The following is a 15,516-nucleotide window of genomic DNA, read 5'->3' on the forward strand; positions in this document are numbered from 1 at the left end:
CAGTGTAACTAATTCTATAACTTTTTTCTCTTTATGTAAGACTCTACCAGAATAATGCACTAATATTTTTTAGTATATAGGTTTATTCCAAGAGAATGAGTATTAAGAGTTGCCTTGGTGAGGCATTTAAAGTTTGGATATGGTGGGAATAAATGGTGGTTTAATTTGTAGAACTGGTCTAACCTTAGTGATGTCGCTATCAATGTCAGAGGACATTCAAATAACAAATAGATTAAAAAAAGTATGCATCTCCCACTGTCTCTATATCCCTATCAATTCCTATACTCTATAAATGCAGCTTCCATGGTATGCCAATACTCTGTTGATTCCATCTTGAAAAATTTCTTTACCTTCTAGGTACCATTTTTTTAGTCCAAATCTCAGGATAAACACTAAATCTTAAGTTTCAAATCTACCAAATTTTCAAAGCTGTTGGGGAATAAGGGGACTTTTCCAATCTCCTAAAAAAAGATGAGTCACAATTACTCCCCCACTTTACCCCCATATCACTCAAGACCAGAATTTTCAAAATGCCAGCTGAAAGAGATAATCTACTGAGTATCATAAAGGAACTTGAGCAGGAAAAATATGTATGCAGAAATAACACCAACTTTCATATCATGAAACGCTTGAACTGACAAAAATATGGTTAAAGTATAAACAAAGAACCACTGCAGATATTTTAGAAATTTAAGGCATGGATACAAGTAAAATAGGTAGTAATCATTTTGTAACCAGGAATTCTAGAATACATAGGGTTCATAGGAACATAATTACATGAGAAATAATCCACATTCTACATTAATAAATAAAAGATAAGAGGAATTTTACAGATTTCGAAAGTGGTTTCTAAAATGGGGTATACATGTATGATCATGTCACCACTTAATCTTTCTGCCTTAATATATTGGCATACAAAATATATGACAATAAAATTTCTGAGTTTTATACAGTATATGAGATCAACTCATGCACCTGGAAATGAAGTAGTTTCCAGACAATAACAAAGTTTTTTTTTTAAAAAGTGTAGAATTACTATTTTAACTCAACAACTTCATGCCAAATGTAAGAAAAGAAACATGTTGGGTGAACTGATAAACTGGACAATTAAATAAAACAACTGCAGTTTTAGTTTGTATAGAAAGTAATTCTAACAAGAGATGAAAATTAAAACTAGCTTCTTTTTGTTTTCTTTTCAAAGTTTTTCTAATCTGTATCATGAGCAGGTATTTTATCATTTCTCTGACCATTCAAGAAACGCCAATATCCAGTAAAGTAACAGAGTAACAGACAAGTCTCATTTGAACTGTCTCTGTAATTCTCATCTTCTTATTCATTTTGTATTAATCCCCACAAATCAGCATTTATCATCTTCAAATACTAAATTATAAGGATACTTGCAATGGTATACCCTAGCCAATGAGCCACAGGTTCCCAAAAAAAAATAAAAGCCACACTTCTACCTTTTAACAGTTAAAAAGAGAAAAAAAAAAAAAAGCTGACATATTTTAGAACTATTTTTTTAAATATAAACAGAGAAAATTCCTATATAATTTTCCTTGCACTAAATACATGTACTGGCATTAAATGAAGATTAGGTGTCATAATATGGATGCTATTATACCTTATTTTACATTTTTAGCTTCACATGAGGGAAATTATTCTAACGGTTTGCCAGGATTTAAAAATTAGGTCCATTATGTGTCAGAATTAGTGTACTTAGAGCCAGGTGCAGTAGCATACGCCTGTAATCCTAGCACTCACAGGAGATTACCAGGAATTCAAGGCCAGGTTGGACTATATAGTGAGTTCAATATCAGCCTGAACTACTCCGCAAGATTCTGTCTCAAAAAAGAAAGAAACAAACAAACAAAAAAAAAAACTTAAAAAAATTAGTGTTGTTTGAATGAAATGACAGCACAATGCTTCAAATATATAGCAAATATAACTATCATTAATATCTTTAAAAGGTAGTGAAATAAAATGCAATTAATTGTATGGTGTTAAACAGGCAACTAAACTCACCTGAAGGGGTATTATCTAAAGCAGGTAACAGCAGCAGCAACAAAGTACTATGCAGAAATGTCGCCTTGGGGTAGGCTCTGGTTAGGTTAATATTAAACTAGTTCACAAAGTAAGAACTGGTATCTCCACTACTTACATGAAATCTGTATTAGCCAACTTAATGGAAAAATAACACCATATGATTGAAAAGTAAGCTCAGCATTACCTTCACATTTCTGAAGATGGGCAGAATGACAAAAAATAAGAATTAAATTATGGGGCAGGAAAATGGATTTCCAACACAATCTCTACTCTGACCCCAAATTAGAGGAGTTTTAGATGATAAACTAAGAACTAAATGGCTGAAAAAAATTACGAGTACAAAATATGCCTGTGTGTGTAAACATACTCATCTTTACATCCATCTTCTGAGGCAAATAGGATTATTCCAGTTCTATAGACACAGAGAAGCAGAAGTCAGGAATCTTACGCAAAGTTATGTAATTAGTTGTGTGGTCTGTGGCAGGATCAAATTTCAAAACCAAATTTCCTTGTTCTGAGGGATGTTTACACAGTACCAAAACAGCATTAATTTATTTTAGAGATACATTTTGCGAGAAATATTATCACCAGCAATGAAATCAAAAACAGTCGTCCCTGAAATACATTTCATATGTAGGTGAAAAGAAAGAACCTATTATGAAAATAAACTCTTTTATTTAAACATTTTACTACCTAAGGGAAGAGAAATAAGCTATAGAAGACCTGAGCAGTAATGGACAGACTGTTCACACTACCACTCACATTCAAATATTCTTTTTACCAACCCTTTTATCTTTCCATTAAATCAGAACAATATATTTAGGGATTTGAACTCTGCTCAAAAACTGGGCAGAACTGGTCTAGAGTAAAGACAATGCATTTGATAAGGAATCAATGAGGAATGGTCATGTAGCCTATTTCTGGCCAATGAGATACAAGGTGAAGTATTTTTTAAAGAGATCAACAGGAAGCCAGAATCTTTTTCCTACATAAAATGATGATGATGATTGATTGGGCCTTTATTATATGCCAGCACTACATTAAGCACATAAACCACTGCTCTACGATGTCTTTCTATACAAAACACAAAAAAGAGACATTTCTCTTTAATTGCACATGGTAACTACCATCTTACATTATCAAATCAGAGCAACCAGCCTTTAGAATAGCCAATATAGAACTGAAAAGAAAATGCTTCTTGACAAAACTCAGGATCAGATGAATCAATCAATTCCAGTGGCTGGACTTCATATAAGCTACTATTTTTTATTATTTTATCCAGCCTGAGTTGGAGTTTTTGAGTTTGCAATCTAAAAAGCATCTATATCAGTGATGGTGAACTTTTTAGAAGTTTCAATGATACAAATAGCCCACTGCAGCCCGCATGCTGTAGGTTTGCCACCACTGATCTGTATCAAACACACTGTGCTATGAAAGAGCTTAACGTGGTAGAAAAGTCAGAGGTTCCCCATCCATCCAGATAAAGTTAAGTATTAGTCAGGAAAACACAAAGCAATTTAAGGAGAGAAGGGTATTTCATTCATACTTGAATGTTAAGCACCTGTGGTAATACACTGAACACCTCCTCAACTAAGATTGTTGATACCTAAAATTATCCTTAAAATACACAAATACTGGACAAAGAAGGCTTTAAAAGCCAATCTCAGGATAAGATTAAAATCAAAGGATACCTTTACACATGGGGAAGAGAAATATCAAGGATTCTTAAAATTCTTTCCTATGTTCATGTAAATGAAACATAACAGAATGCTATCCAGTATTTAAAATAAATAAAAGCCCCCATCCCCAAAGGCAGGCACTCTTACTTAAATCAATTTTACTAAGATCACCTTGACTTAAAGACCTTAATTCATGCCTGAACAAACAAAAATAGTATTCAGAAATATTTAGGTTGCGCAGAAGTATAATAGAAATACTTTCCATTAGCCATGTTACATCGTACCCCCTCAATAAACAGTCCAAATCCTCTTTAATATTGCCACCTTCATGAAAAGAGATTTGCATCCACAGAATTAATTTGAGATACATTTGATCGTTTTTTTCCTCTCAAATGTATTTCCTCAGCAACATTTACTAAACAGCTACCAAAAACCTTTCTGCAGCTTAATAGGAATGTTGCGACAAGGTTGTGAAATACTCAAACAAGTTTATGTTGTACTATAGGACATCTTAAAAATCTGTGATAATTACTAGAAAATGTGACTATCCAAGAGGAAGTGTCAAAATATTCAAGGCGGCATATCTGAACTTATTTTCTATTTCAAATCCACTCACATCCGATAATACAGTTTGTAAAATGCTGCTCTGACCCTAAAGAAAACTGGCACCTTCCAGGTATCTCTTATTCTCACGCTTCTTACACATTATCCTGGGGACCTATTCCTCAACTGAACTTACCTTTGACCACTATAGATTCTACCCAATCTACTTCCACTTCTCTCATTCATTCTTATATAAAACAGTAGTTGAATGATTTTCTACTTTAAAAATCTATAACAAATAGTCTGTAATCCCAGCACTCAGGAGCCTGAGGCAAGAGGATCGCTGCAAGTTTGAGGCTAGCCTGGGCTACAAAGTGAGTTCAAGGCCAGCCTGAACTGCACAGTGAGACCCTGTCTCAAAAAGACCAAAAAAAAAAAAAAAAATCTGTAACAAATAGACATTCAATTACAATTTCGATATAACACATGTCCTGCTGGTAGAGGTGGACAGACTTCTACTGATATCCATACAAAGAAATGGCCAATGATTGAGTCACAGAAACAGCATCATTAAGTAACTGCTTCTGACCTCTACTGCAGCATATCACTTATAGGGGAGTGGAGTGGATGTCAAAATAGAAATTGAAACCTTCACCCTTTCCCAAAAACAGATTTTAGTCAAAATTTAAAAACCAAATGAAACTTTAATAGTATAACTAGTTACCATGCAAATCTTAGCACCATAACTACTTTTTTGTATCCTGAAACCCAGCCTTATATATCTTCCAGCTCATATTTAATCAAACAGCTCCATCACCTAAATTTTCAAATATTCTTTTAAAGTGCCAGTATAAATTTCAACATTTTTCAATGTTCTAATATGTAAGAACAACAGAAACAAACAAAAAAAAACCCACAAAAATGAAACATTGTATCTTGAAAAAACCCAACAACCTACCTTTAAACTAGACTCATAGTCTGTGTTCACTTTGAACATAAGCCCAAGTCGTAAATGAATTTCCTTGGCTCGACAAAAGCTGGGATCAACATAAAGCACCTCCTGAAATGCTTTAATTGCCCTGAAAGAATATAGACATAAGATATCTTAACTTTTTAAAACGTGCATGAATTTCTGCTTTGGTAGTACAGTAAAACTTGTTTTATGCAATACTGTTGTAAAGCAAATGTGAGTTTTATTAAAACTATGTAAATAAACGGTAAAAAGAAAACTAGAAAGGGACACTTGGACCTTTTATATAGTTAAATATATATAATCAAATTTCATCTAAAAGGAGTTGGGAGAAGATCATTATTTGAACAAGCAATATATTATGGTTTAATAAATTTCTCAATGTAAATAAGTGAGCTAACCGCTTCTGGAATTTGTTCAGGGAAGGAGAAAAAAGGAGGACAGGAGGAATTAATCCCTCCTCCTCAAAATTTTCACAACTACTTTTTTGTATCCTGAAACCCAACCTTATATATCTTCCAGCTCATATTTAATGAAACAGCTCCATCACATAAGTTTTCAAATATTCTTTTAAAGTGCCAATATAAATTTTCTTGAGGATTAATACTGTTTCTAGTCTATTCCATAAAATTGTCTTTTTAAAACTGTATTATTTTTGTCTTGCATATTTAAATTTACAATCCACCTGTATCTTTTATACTGTGTGAGGTAGGGATCAATTTGCATATTTTTCCATAAATAATATGCAATAGTTCCTGCACCATTAGAAAAGATCTTCCTTATTCTAACAATGCTACTTTGTCCTGAGTCAAATGTCCATATATATGTGGGTTCACTCCCAAGTTCTTTATTTCATTTCACTTTCTGTAGTCTACGTTTGCTTCAAATTTATACAATGTGTCTTTTATAAAAGGTTTTGATTATCAGTAGAACAAATTCAGAAGTGGGTATAAAGGTATACTTTTCATCAATTATACCTTTATACCATTTAATGACCATGTGAATGTATTACCTATTCAGCAATAAATATTAAATAATAATGACAAAGATATCTACCTTAAATTTTTAAGTTATGGTATCAGATATAACAGTATATTAGAAATAACTTTAAATCCTTACATGATTTAAAGCCTCTTCTAAGCACAAACAAGTATATTTCTTGCAAAGCTTTTTAGCAACTAGCTGTACCACTATAGATCTTACGTGGCTATTTTGAATCTTTGCTTCTTCCCCCCAAAAAACTAGTTTTTTTTCTATATCATGCCACAAAACAGAAGAGAATAATTCATATTTTAATGATTCAGGCATTTTCTACTTTCCATAAAAGACTGTGTGGTAATATACATGTTTATCATGAAATTAAGACTTGTAAAAGGTATTGTTTATGAGGGGTGGGGCTGGAGTATAGGTCTGACATCAGACATGGTCACACCTGGTTATGATAGTACTTAATTTACTTCTTGAAGAAGAGCTGTGCAACCATCTGATCATTTTTTTTTAAGTGGGTATGGTATACACATGTTTCCTTATCTGGTATACATAGGCTTTAAAGCAAGAGAGGCGGTCAAACAACTAATAGAAAAGAATTGGGGCAAACTACCATTCTTATTCAATGGTGGCTTACTATTTCTCTCAATCACTGAACGCACACATGGCAGAAGACAACACATATTTAGGGAGAGAGGGCTGGCAATAAAGCTTAGCGTCAGAGTACATGCTTAGCATGCACGAAGCCCTGTGTTCAATTCTCAGCACCGCTCAGCCCAAAAAGGTTAGGAGAGAGAACTGCATCAATAAATGATGCTAATCAAAACATATCATGTGGGGCAAAGGGTATGGAGTAGCTTTTGGAAGCTCCTAGGGTGATGGCAACGTTTTACTTCATGACCCAAGTGACTGCTATATGAATGTTTATTTTATGTTAACACGTCACAATGTACACCTATGATCTACATACTTTAAATGTTATATTTTGTAGTAATAAAGCTTATGAAGAATACTTCATAATGTCCTAATTAACCTTATCTTATGATATTGCTCAGAAAATTATCTAATGGAATAAACAGGTCAGAACCGAGCAATGTCCACGTGTGCCAATAAAAAACTCAAGTAGCCTGAGTTACAGATATAAAAGAAAAAGAAAAGTGAAAAACAGTAAGGGAAGAAAGGAATAAAGAGAAGGTAGGAAAGAAGAAAGGTGCAACAAAGGGTATACAAGCAGGAGAGTGATAGGAAACATGGCACATCCACAGGAATGCCATAGGAGGAGTACTTCTTACTCAGTCTCAGTTTCCATTCCACCTTTGCCCTAAACATAGTATTCGTGGATGTCTTACTTAAACAGTTCCTTTAGTACAGATACCTCTTCCATTTGATTCACAGTATGACACAAAAAAACAAAAAATCAAGGGGCTAACACATTCTCAATGTCTGTTAACACAGGTGTGGGGGTGTGTGTGTGTGTCTGTCTGTTAACCTATTACCAGAAACACACACTCCAAACACACTTAGACTGGGCTTATACTTACTTTTCATGGACTTATTTAATTGCTCAGGACAATAAGCTATTATTTCAAATCCATTACCTTATAGACCTAATTTTCAGTATTTCATAACTAGATTTCTTTTTTTTTTTTTTTTTGTACCAGGAATCAAACTCATGACCTCAGGCTTGCCAGGCAAGCACTTATGCCACTGAGCTATATCCCCGGCCCCATTACTAGATTTCTAAAATAAACTCTTTAAGGACTTTTTCTACTCTGCTCTAGTTTGTATTAATTCATAGATGACTCTTGTGATTGCCTAATAACCACCTTACTAACAACTTAACAATCATATCTCCATGTTGAGTGTAAAATCTCTGAACAGTGCCTGTATAACTCCCTTCCCAGTTATGCCCTAAACACTGGTCCTCCTCAGGTATGAAATGGCATATCTCAGGAATTGCTTCGTGCAAATACTGGCACTCTTCACGGCTTCTCCTTACTGTGCTCTCCTGACATGGAATACTTTCACTCTTCAGCTCCCTTCTAAGTCGACTGTTATCTTCAAGATTCACCATCCAACCTTAGCATCAACTATTTTTTAATTAGTGTTATTTAGCAGTTAGGTCTACTCTATAATAGTTATTTTATTTTCTACCAATTGGTATTCTGTGTCCAGCCTTTCTAAGTCTATTCCTTAAGGTCCACATTAATTCATTTTTAATATTCTAAATAATATAGCAAAGGTTTAATAGGTATTAACTGATGACAATTAATTGATAGGGCTTCTTACTGAAGAGGTGCTCTACAGTCTCTTTACTGATCAGTTTCCCTCATCTAATACAAAATACATTATTCATTTTCTTTCTCAACTTTTACCCACCTTTCTTTCCCATGTGCTCCTTCAATTTTCCCTATCTTAGGAAAATAAAACAACTAAAGGTAGGAGGGAAAAGAGAATATGTGTGTAGGGCAGAGAAAACAAGTACCACTTGTTATGGCGTGTGTCTAGATGTCCCAAGTGTGTGATGCTGGAATCAAGAGTGTGTGAGTACTACATTAGTCTACTGATTGGCTTGGCATAGTTCCAGGAGCAGATAATGCCAGGCCCCTCCCTGGGTGTGAGTGCTAAGGGCAGGTAGCCTGGAGAGAACACAAGGAACAGAAAGAGGGCTGCTGGGGTCACTTGTCACTTGCTGCTTTGCTTCTTTACTACTTTGCTGTCTTCTGCCCACCATGAACTGTTTCTCCTCTGCCATGCCACCCTGCATTGGAGCCAGCCAACTATAAATCGAAACTTCTATAAACTGTGAACTAAATAAATCTTTCTTTCTTTAACTTTGGGTGTTGGGTATTTTGTCTCAGCAACAAGACAAAAGTAGCAAGACATCACTCAAGAAAAACTACATTCTCATTTTGGTTTTCCTTTTACTGCATTTCTCTCACCAAAATCCATGCAGCCAGCACACAGTTTCTCCAGCACAAACTAGAATAAATCATCAACAGATATAATGTGTTCTGACTTCAGAGTTCTGATAAAGAATTTTACAGTGAGAGAAATGGCTACCAAAACCTATAAAATACGTTCATGATATAGTACCTGGAAAAGTTCAGTTTTTTAAAAGAGTTCACTGTTTTCAAAACTCACAGCATACTTTCTATTGCAACAAAAAGTTATGTATTGCTATGCATGATATAATTGGCATTTTTAAATTATCTAAAAATAGTTTTATTTCACCAATATTATTTCTACAGATTTTTCAGTTTAAAGGTTTTTTTAAGTTCTCATTAACAATTTTAAAAGGAAAATTATAGGGAAAACCTCAAGAGCACTACCTCCAAAAAACATACATGTGCTGAATATATAGTAAAACAATTGTAGTTTTTAACAACACTTCTAGAAAGTCAACCCTCCTCTATAGTAGAAGTAGTAACATTAGCTAAATGTTCCTATCACAGTTTTAGTTCATTTGGAAAAAGGGTTGGTAAAATTTTAAGTTCTCAGGGGCTAATAAAGGTGAGTCCAGAAATTTCCCTCAAGGATACATGAAGGAGTAAATCAATGACTTCTACAAAATTTCATATTAATTAAAAGAATATTCTAGCTCTAAATCTATAATAACATATGTACACACAACACAGCATGCTTCCATACGTACATCAGGAATTCAGAGGTTCTTTTTAAATTAAACAATCAAATATTTGATGAAATAAAGAGATAATAAGACTTTAAAAGGTAGAGACGGAAGAAAGGCAGATCAAATAGTAAATGGCACAAAGAAAGTCACACAGATTTTAAAAAATGCTTAAGATGTTTTTAGGGAAATGTTAATACAGTGTGATGAGCACAAAGAATTTATTTAGAAGAGCAATAGCTGAGCTAGCAGGGATCAGTTGAGGTTGAATCAGAAAGGACCTTAAATGTGAGGCTAAGTTAGAAAAATCACACACTGGAGTTATTCACAGATCTTTTACTCTCTTCAGACAGTCTTCACTTAATCACTGCAGACAGTGGGATACACTTTTTCCTGTCTTTGTTGTAAGATTTATACTTTTTTCCATAATTTCCCTGAAGCTTAATTAATCAATGCCCTTTTAGATTTTCTCTGGCAATCTTTTTATCACTGGTTAAGTATAACTTTATTAGAACTGCCTTAGTTTCATCTCCTAGGGTTTTTTGTTTGTTTTTTAGTTTTTAAAATAGAACTGTACATAATAAACTCAACACACGTTAATTAACATCAATTGTTTTTGGTTTTTGGTTTTTGGTTTTTTGAGACAGGGTTTCACTCTGTAGCACAGGCTGGCCTTCAACTCACTACTGTAGCCTAGGCTGGCCTCAAACTCACAGCCATCCTCCTGTGTCAGCCTCCGAGTGCCAGGATTAGAAGCATGCACCACCACGCCCAGCTAAGAACTGTTTTACTTTAATGAAAATATACTTTAAATTAACAGTCTAAGAGCATGTTTATGTTATAACAGCTCTAAAATATATTGGGGGGGCGGGGGGTGGGGGTGGTAGTGGTACTGGGGACTAAACCCAGAGCTATATTAAGCTACAGCTTCCTGGCTTTTTTAAATTTTAAAACAGCATCACTAAACTGTCAAGACTGGGCCATCTTGAAATCATCCAGCCTCAGCTCCCGGAGCACTGGGATTACAGGTGTATGCCACCACACCCGGCAAATATTAGGTTTTTATTACATCCCATGTGAGATCAATGGTATCATAACTACACTAGGTATAATTGTGCACTATTTTCCTTCACTTCACCCAAACGCTTTAAGATCATCATTGTTTTTTTCATTACTATACTCAAAGCAGTGACCATATAGAAACACAGAAATTCTTACACCCTTGAGAACATTCATGATTGGTACAGTGCTATGGAAATACATCCTAAAGAAACTTTACTTGTGTTAACATGTCTGTCTTTTTAAACTCATCTCCCACCTTATTCTTCTAATCCTTTTTGATAAACATAATAATGACCACTACATTTGCTTATCAGGCCTATCAATTAGGTTTGGGAACCTAATTTCCAAAGCCCTATGCCTGGTGCACAACATTGCACATTTCTTATATTTGCCACCATCAGACCATTCTGATAGAGATTAGTGGGAAGAATACAAAAGGTGATAGCCTAGAAAGAGCTGAAAAGTACTTTTATGAAGATCTATTAGTGACATGGCTATAAGCTGTACTGGGTAAGACAGCTTGTTTCCGTGTATTGGATTGTCAAGACTATTTCTTCCCCAAACTATCTTTTTCCATCAGTCTGACTTGCTTTTCTCTGTTATGTATTTTGTTTCCTTTCTCTGTAAGACATAGATTTTTTTTTTTTTACAGAATTCAACTTCAGTTCAAGGTACCCCTAGCAATCTGCCAACTTCATTAATAAGTCAAGGCACAGGGTTTGGATATATGCACACATAAAGGAATAGCTTTAGAGAGACCTGTTTTTAGTGCTGTGCTGTGTATGTTTTACTATGTGCTTCTCTATCTTTTTCCTTCTAGATATCTTCTTTAAAGTTTAGCCCCAGATCATTCAGAAGAATAATAATATACCTGAATAATAAAGAGAAGTCACGTAACAGCTGCTCTAATGTACTTTTCTGATACGAACTTCTCTATCTAAAGTGAGGCTCACTGAAATTGGAAAACTGTTCAATCTATCCAATCTAGAAATTGACCAATAAAATCAACTATAATAGAAAAAAAAAATGAACATAATAATCTGACAAGAAACAAATAGGCTAACAATAATACTATAGTTAATAAAATTGTTTAACAATATATTAAGTCGCCATCACCCACCCAAATACACATGATATTTACACACATTATAAAACAGTCTCATCAAATGTCAAAGGACTCCATACCCAAATGCCAAATTTTACTTCAATTACATAGACCAGAGATACAACACTCTGAGACAGCTGAGGCAGATTCTTTGTGCTGACAGTATGAAAACATATAAATCTTTCCTCTGGAATGATTTATCAACAAACCCCTAAAAATTTGGTATGTAATTAAAATTTCTTAATCCCAGCAATTAAAGCACATGTACAAATAAAACACAAAGTAGTTTTAACCTAAGTAAGGCTATACTCTAGAACTCCCAACAAGCACTACCCCATGCCTTTCTGTGGTTGTTCAAGAAATAGTGTAATTTAAGCAGAAATGTGAGGTACAGTTTGTAAAAGAACATTTCATCAGCAAGAGAAAAAAACAGGAAAGCCAGGGCAAAATTCAGACAAGCTAAGTTGTATTATTTTAGGAAGGAGCTATAGCATTGAAACTTAAGAAAACAATGGTGATCAAGACATGATCAACAGAGCAGAGGGCACTTGTTAATTCAGACATTGCACTGTACTTCCATCATTCAATTTCATTTCTCACATCAACTGAAGGATATAGAAATCCTATGTAGATAAGGAATTAAAAGATATAATAATTTCCCACAGCTATAAGACCTACAACTTAGCATGGTCACAAACTTATTAAGCCAATCAAATTTTGTGTTTTCATCTTCCATCTAGAGAAAGGCTCACAAGCCACTACAGGTATATAAAAACAGGCTGTATGAGACGTAAATATCCATTCTTAAACTGTAGAGTTCCTTGCTTTGGTTTTTATCAAAATTATTTCTACTGGGCCATTAAAATTCTAACAATGGGACTAAGAGAACAACTATCAATAGTGATTAAAACACAAATAACTATCTACTTCAAACTTGGAGACATATATGTATGTTCAGGCAATCTGAGCATAAGCTTGTTTCTACTACTAGAAAGTTATGTAAATCTGAATTAAATACATTTTCTTCACTTACAAAAGTAAGAGGAAAAAGCCAAATTACCCCTAAGATAATTCTAGTCCTAAATGTTTAGAATTTTGAATTCTATGAATAGGATCTTTAAGAAGCTAACAGATTTTAAAATACAGTAGGTCTAGTTTATCTTCGATTTTAAATATGATACACTGAACATAAAATTAGGAAGCTTAATTTAGGATTGTTGTAAAGAAAGGGATAATTTAAAAGAAAATTATAAAGCTTCTCTATGAAAATCATGGATTGTTGCTTTTTGAAAAGCAATGTTCTGAATGATTATAATCACAGGTGCTTTCTAATAATACAGTGTTTGCCATACACGATGAGAAGTTAATAGGACCAAAAGTTAAAAGGGAAGAAAATTCATACTAGGAAAAGCCAGCCATGATTAAAGTTTGATCTTTAGGGAAAAAATATCAAATCACTATTAATACATATGTAAAAGTTATAACAAATATTCAGGATATACAGCAGGTATATAGTAAGAATTGTAACCTATGATCAAATACACAATCACTTTCCTCTGGACTCTCTTATCACCTACTCAGCTTAAAATTCTGGACCACAGAAGGGTATACTTCAAATAAAAAAATGTGTTCACAAGACTATAGTATCTCATTTATCATCAAAACTCTGTAAAAGGCATGTAATTGCAATTTAGTTGTGTTTTGTATCTTCCTTAAACAAATGAGGAAACAGACCTAGGAAAGTTATTTAACTGAAGTTCAAACTAACTGGCAATACTGCAACCTGAATGCCAATCTTCCAACTCAAATTCTATGTCCCTTCCTTTAGAGCCCGCTATTGTCTGGCAAACAGAAAAACAATAGGACAAAGGTCATAAATAACAGAATCACACATTTTACAATTTAAAAAATCTTACTCATTGCTATCATAATTAATCTCCAACTCTCAAGTGATACTATTATACTTATTTTATACAAGAGAGAACTGAAAGTTTATAATACAGTGCCTAGTAGTTACTAGAAATTGGAGACTGCAAGCCAGTGTGTGGCAGTGGGGAGGAGTAGACAATCTTATCTAGAAGTCAAAAAGTAAAAATACTGATCCTGATGGATCAAGATCTTGAGACCTGAGATCATAATCATTTGTTAGTTTAAGTAACATGGAGATCACTAGTCCACAATGAGTAATTCCACAAAGTTTCCTAATGTAAGCTTTCTTTGACCAGAATGTTATACCAGATTATTATATAATAGTTGAACAATTATACCAGATTGTTCTAACAATACACACAACTTTGTTTTGTTTTTGTTGTACTGGGTATGGAACTCAGGGCCTTGTGCATGCTAAGTGCATGTTCCACCACTGAGCTATATTCCTCAGCCCCTACACACAACACTAATACTCTGAGGTGGGTTAATATGTGAAGGAATAATCTAATCATTTCAAAACATTATTGAAAAATATACTTATTGACACTAAAATATTTTGTATTTATTACATACACACTCATGCACAATCAAGGAAAAACAAACCAAAGAAACTAAAACAAGCTATTTACTAGCAACAACCGAAATTACTGGTTTTATGTAAACTTACCACTGAAATGCATTGTAATGGAAGTAGACCAAACCAAGACCATATAAAAAGGCAGCATTCTATAAAGGAAGGGAAAAAGAGACTTTTAGGAAAGGCATTAATATCTAATGTATATGATGTTATTAAATAAAATATGATATCCATGATATAGTTATATTATATTAAAATAGTTATATTTTTTAAACAGCAAAGTAATAATGATGAGTCAGCAGATGGCACAGAATCCAATCAATTCGGAGAGATATTCTTGGTTTTTATTTAATCAAACTTGCCCTGAAATTTTTAAAACTACCAGCAAAATCCTTACTATGGAGCCCAGGCTGTCCTTGAACTTCTGATAATCTGACTGCCTCAGCCTCCCATGTGCTAGGACTACAGGTGTGCACCATCATGCCCAGCACCTGTCAGCAATTTTTTAAAAATCTATTCATCAGGAGTAAAAAAAATGTTCAGACTATGCTAGCCTATTCTCTCTTCCTTGCATCTGCATTCTTTCACTGGTTCTGCCTCTTGATGTTTTTAATTTTATTTTCACTATCACCAGAAAAACAGAATTAAAAGAAAATATATAATATAAGCCTCGAACAATTTTACCATTCAAAAAATTGTGTACCAAAAGAACACCTAGCAGGTTACACTTTGGAGTTTACTGATCATTGATTCATTTTGCAGTACCCAAAGAGACATGCCAAAACTTATCCTGACTTATTTTACCTCTGGGTTCCAACAAGGAACTAGCTACCTATGCCCTGGAAGGAAGGAACGAAGGAAACAAGGAACAAAAGGAGGGAGGGAGGGAGGGAGGAAGGGAGCGAGGCAGGGAGGTAGGGAGGCAGGGAGGTAGCGAGGCAGGGAGGTAGGGAGGCAGGGAGGCAGGGAGTCAGGGAGGCAGGGAGG

General features: G+C 34.3%; 1 protein-coding gene across 5 annotated transcripts in view; it reads right to left on the reverse strand.

Moving 5' to 3' along the window:
- The window catches only part of Kdm6a (lysine (K)-specific demethylase 6A), a 195,483-nt gene that overhangs the window by 79,939 nt on the left and 100,028 nt on the right, over positions 1–15,516 (reverse strand). For all 5 annotated transcript variants that reach the window (XM_005408989.2, XM_005408987.2, XM_005408986.2 and 2 more), the window contains exons 5-6: positions 14,620–14,678; positions 5,227–5,347 (exon numbers count right to left, since the gene is read on the reverse strand). In XM_005408989.2, coding sequence (XP_005409046.1) covers positions 5,227–5,347; positions 14,620–14,678 — 180 coding nt within the window. The remainder of the gene's footprint in view (positions 1–5,226; positions 5,348–14,619; positions 14,679–15,516) is intronic.

This window comes from Chinchilla lanigera, unplaced genomic scaffold (assembly GCF_000276665.1).
Source record: "Chinchilla lanigera isolate Chin_1 unplaced genomic scaffold, ChiLan1.0 scaffold00115, whole genome shotgun sequence".
In the NCBI taxonomy this organism is placed as follows: domain Eukaryota; kingdom Metazoa; phylum Chordata; class Mammalia; order Rodentia; family Chinchillidae; genus Chinchilla; species Chinchilla lanigera.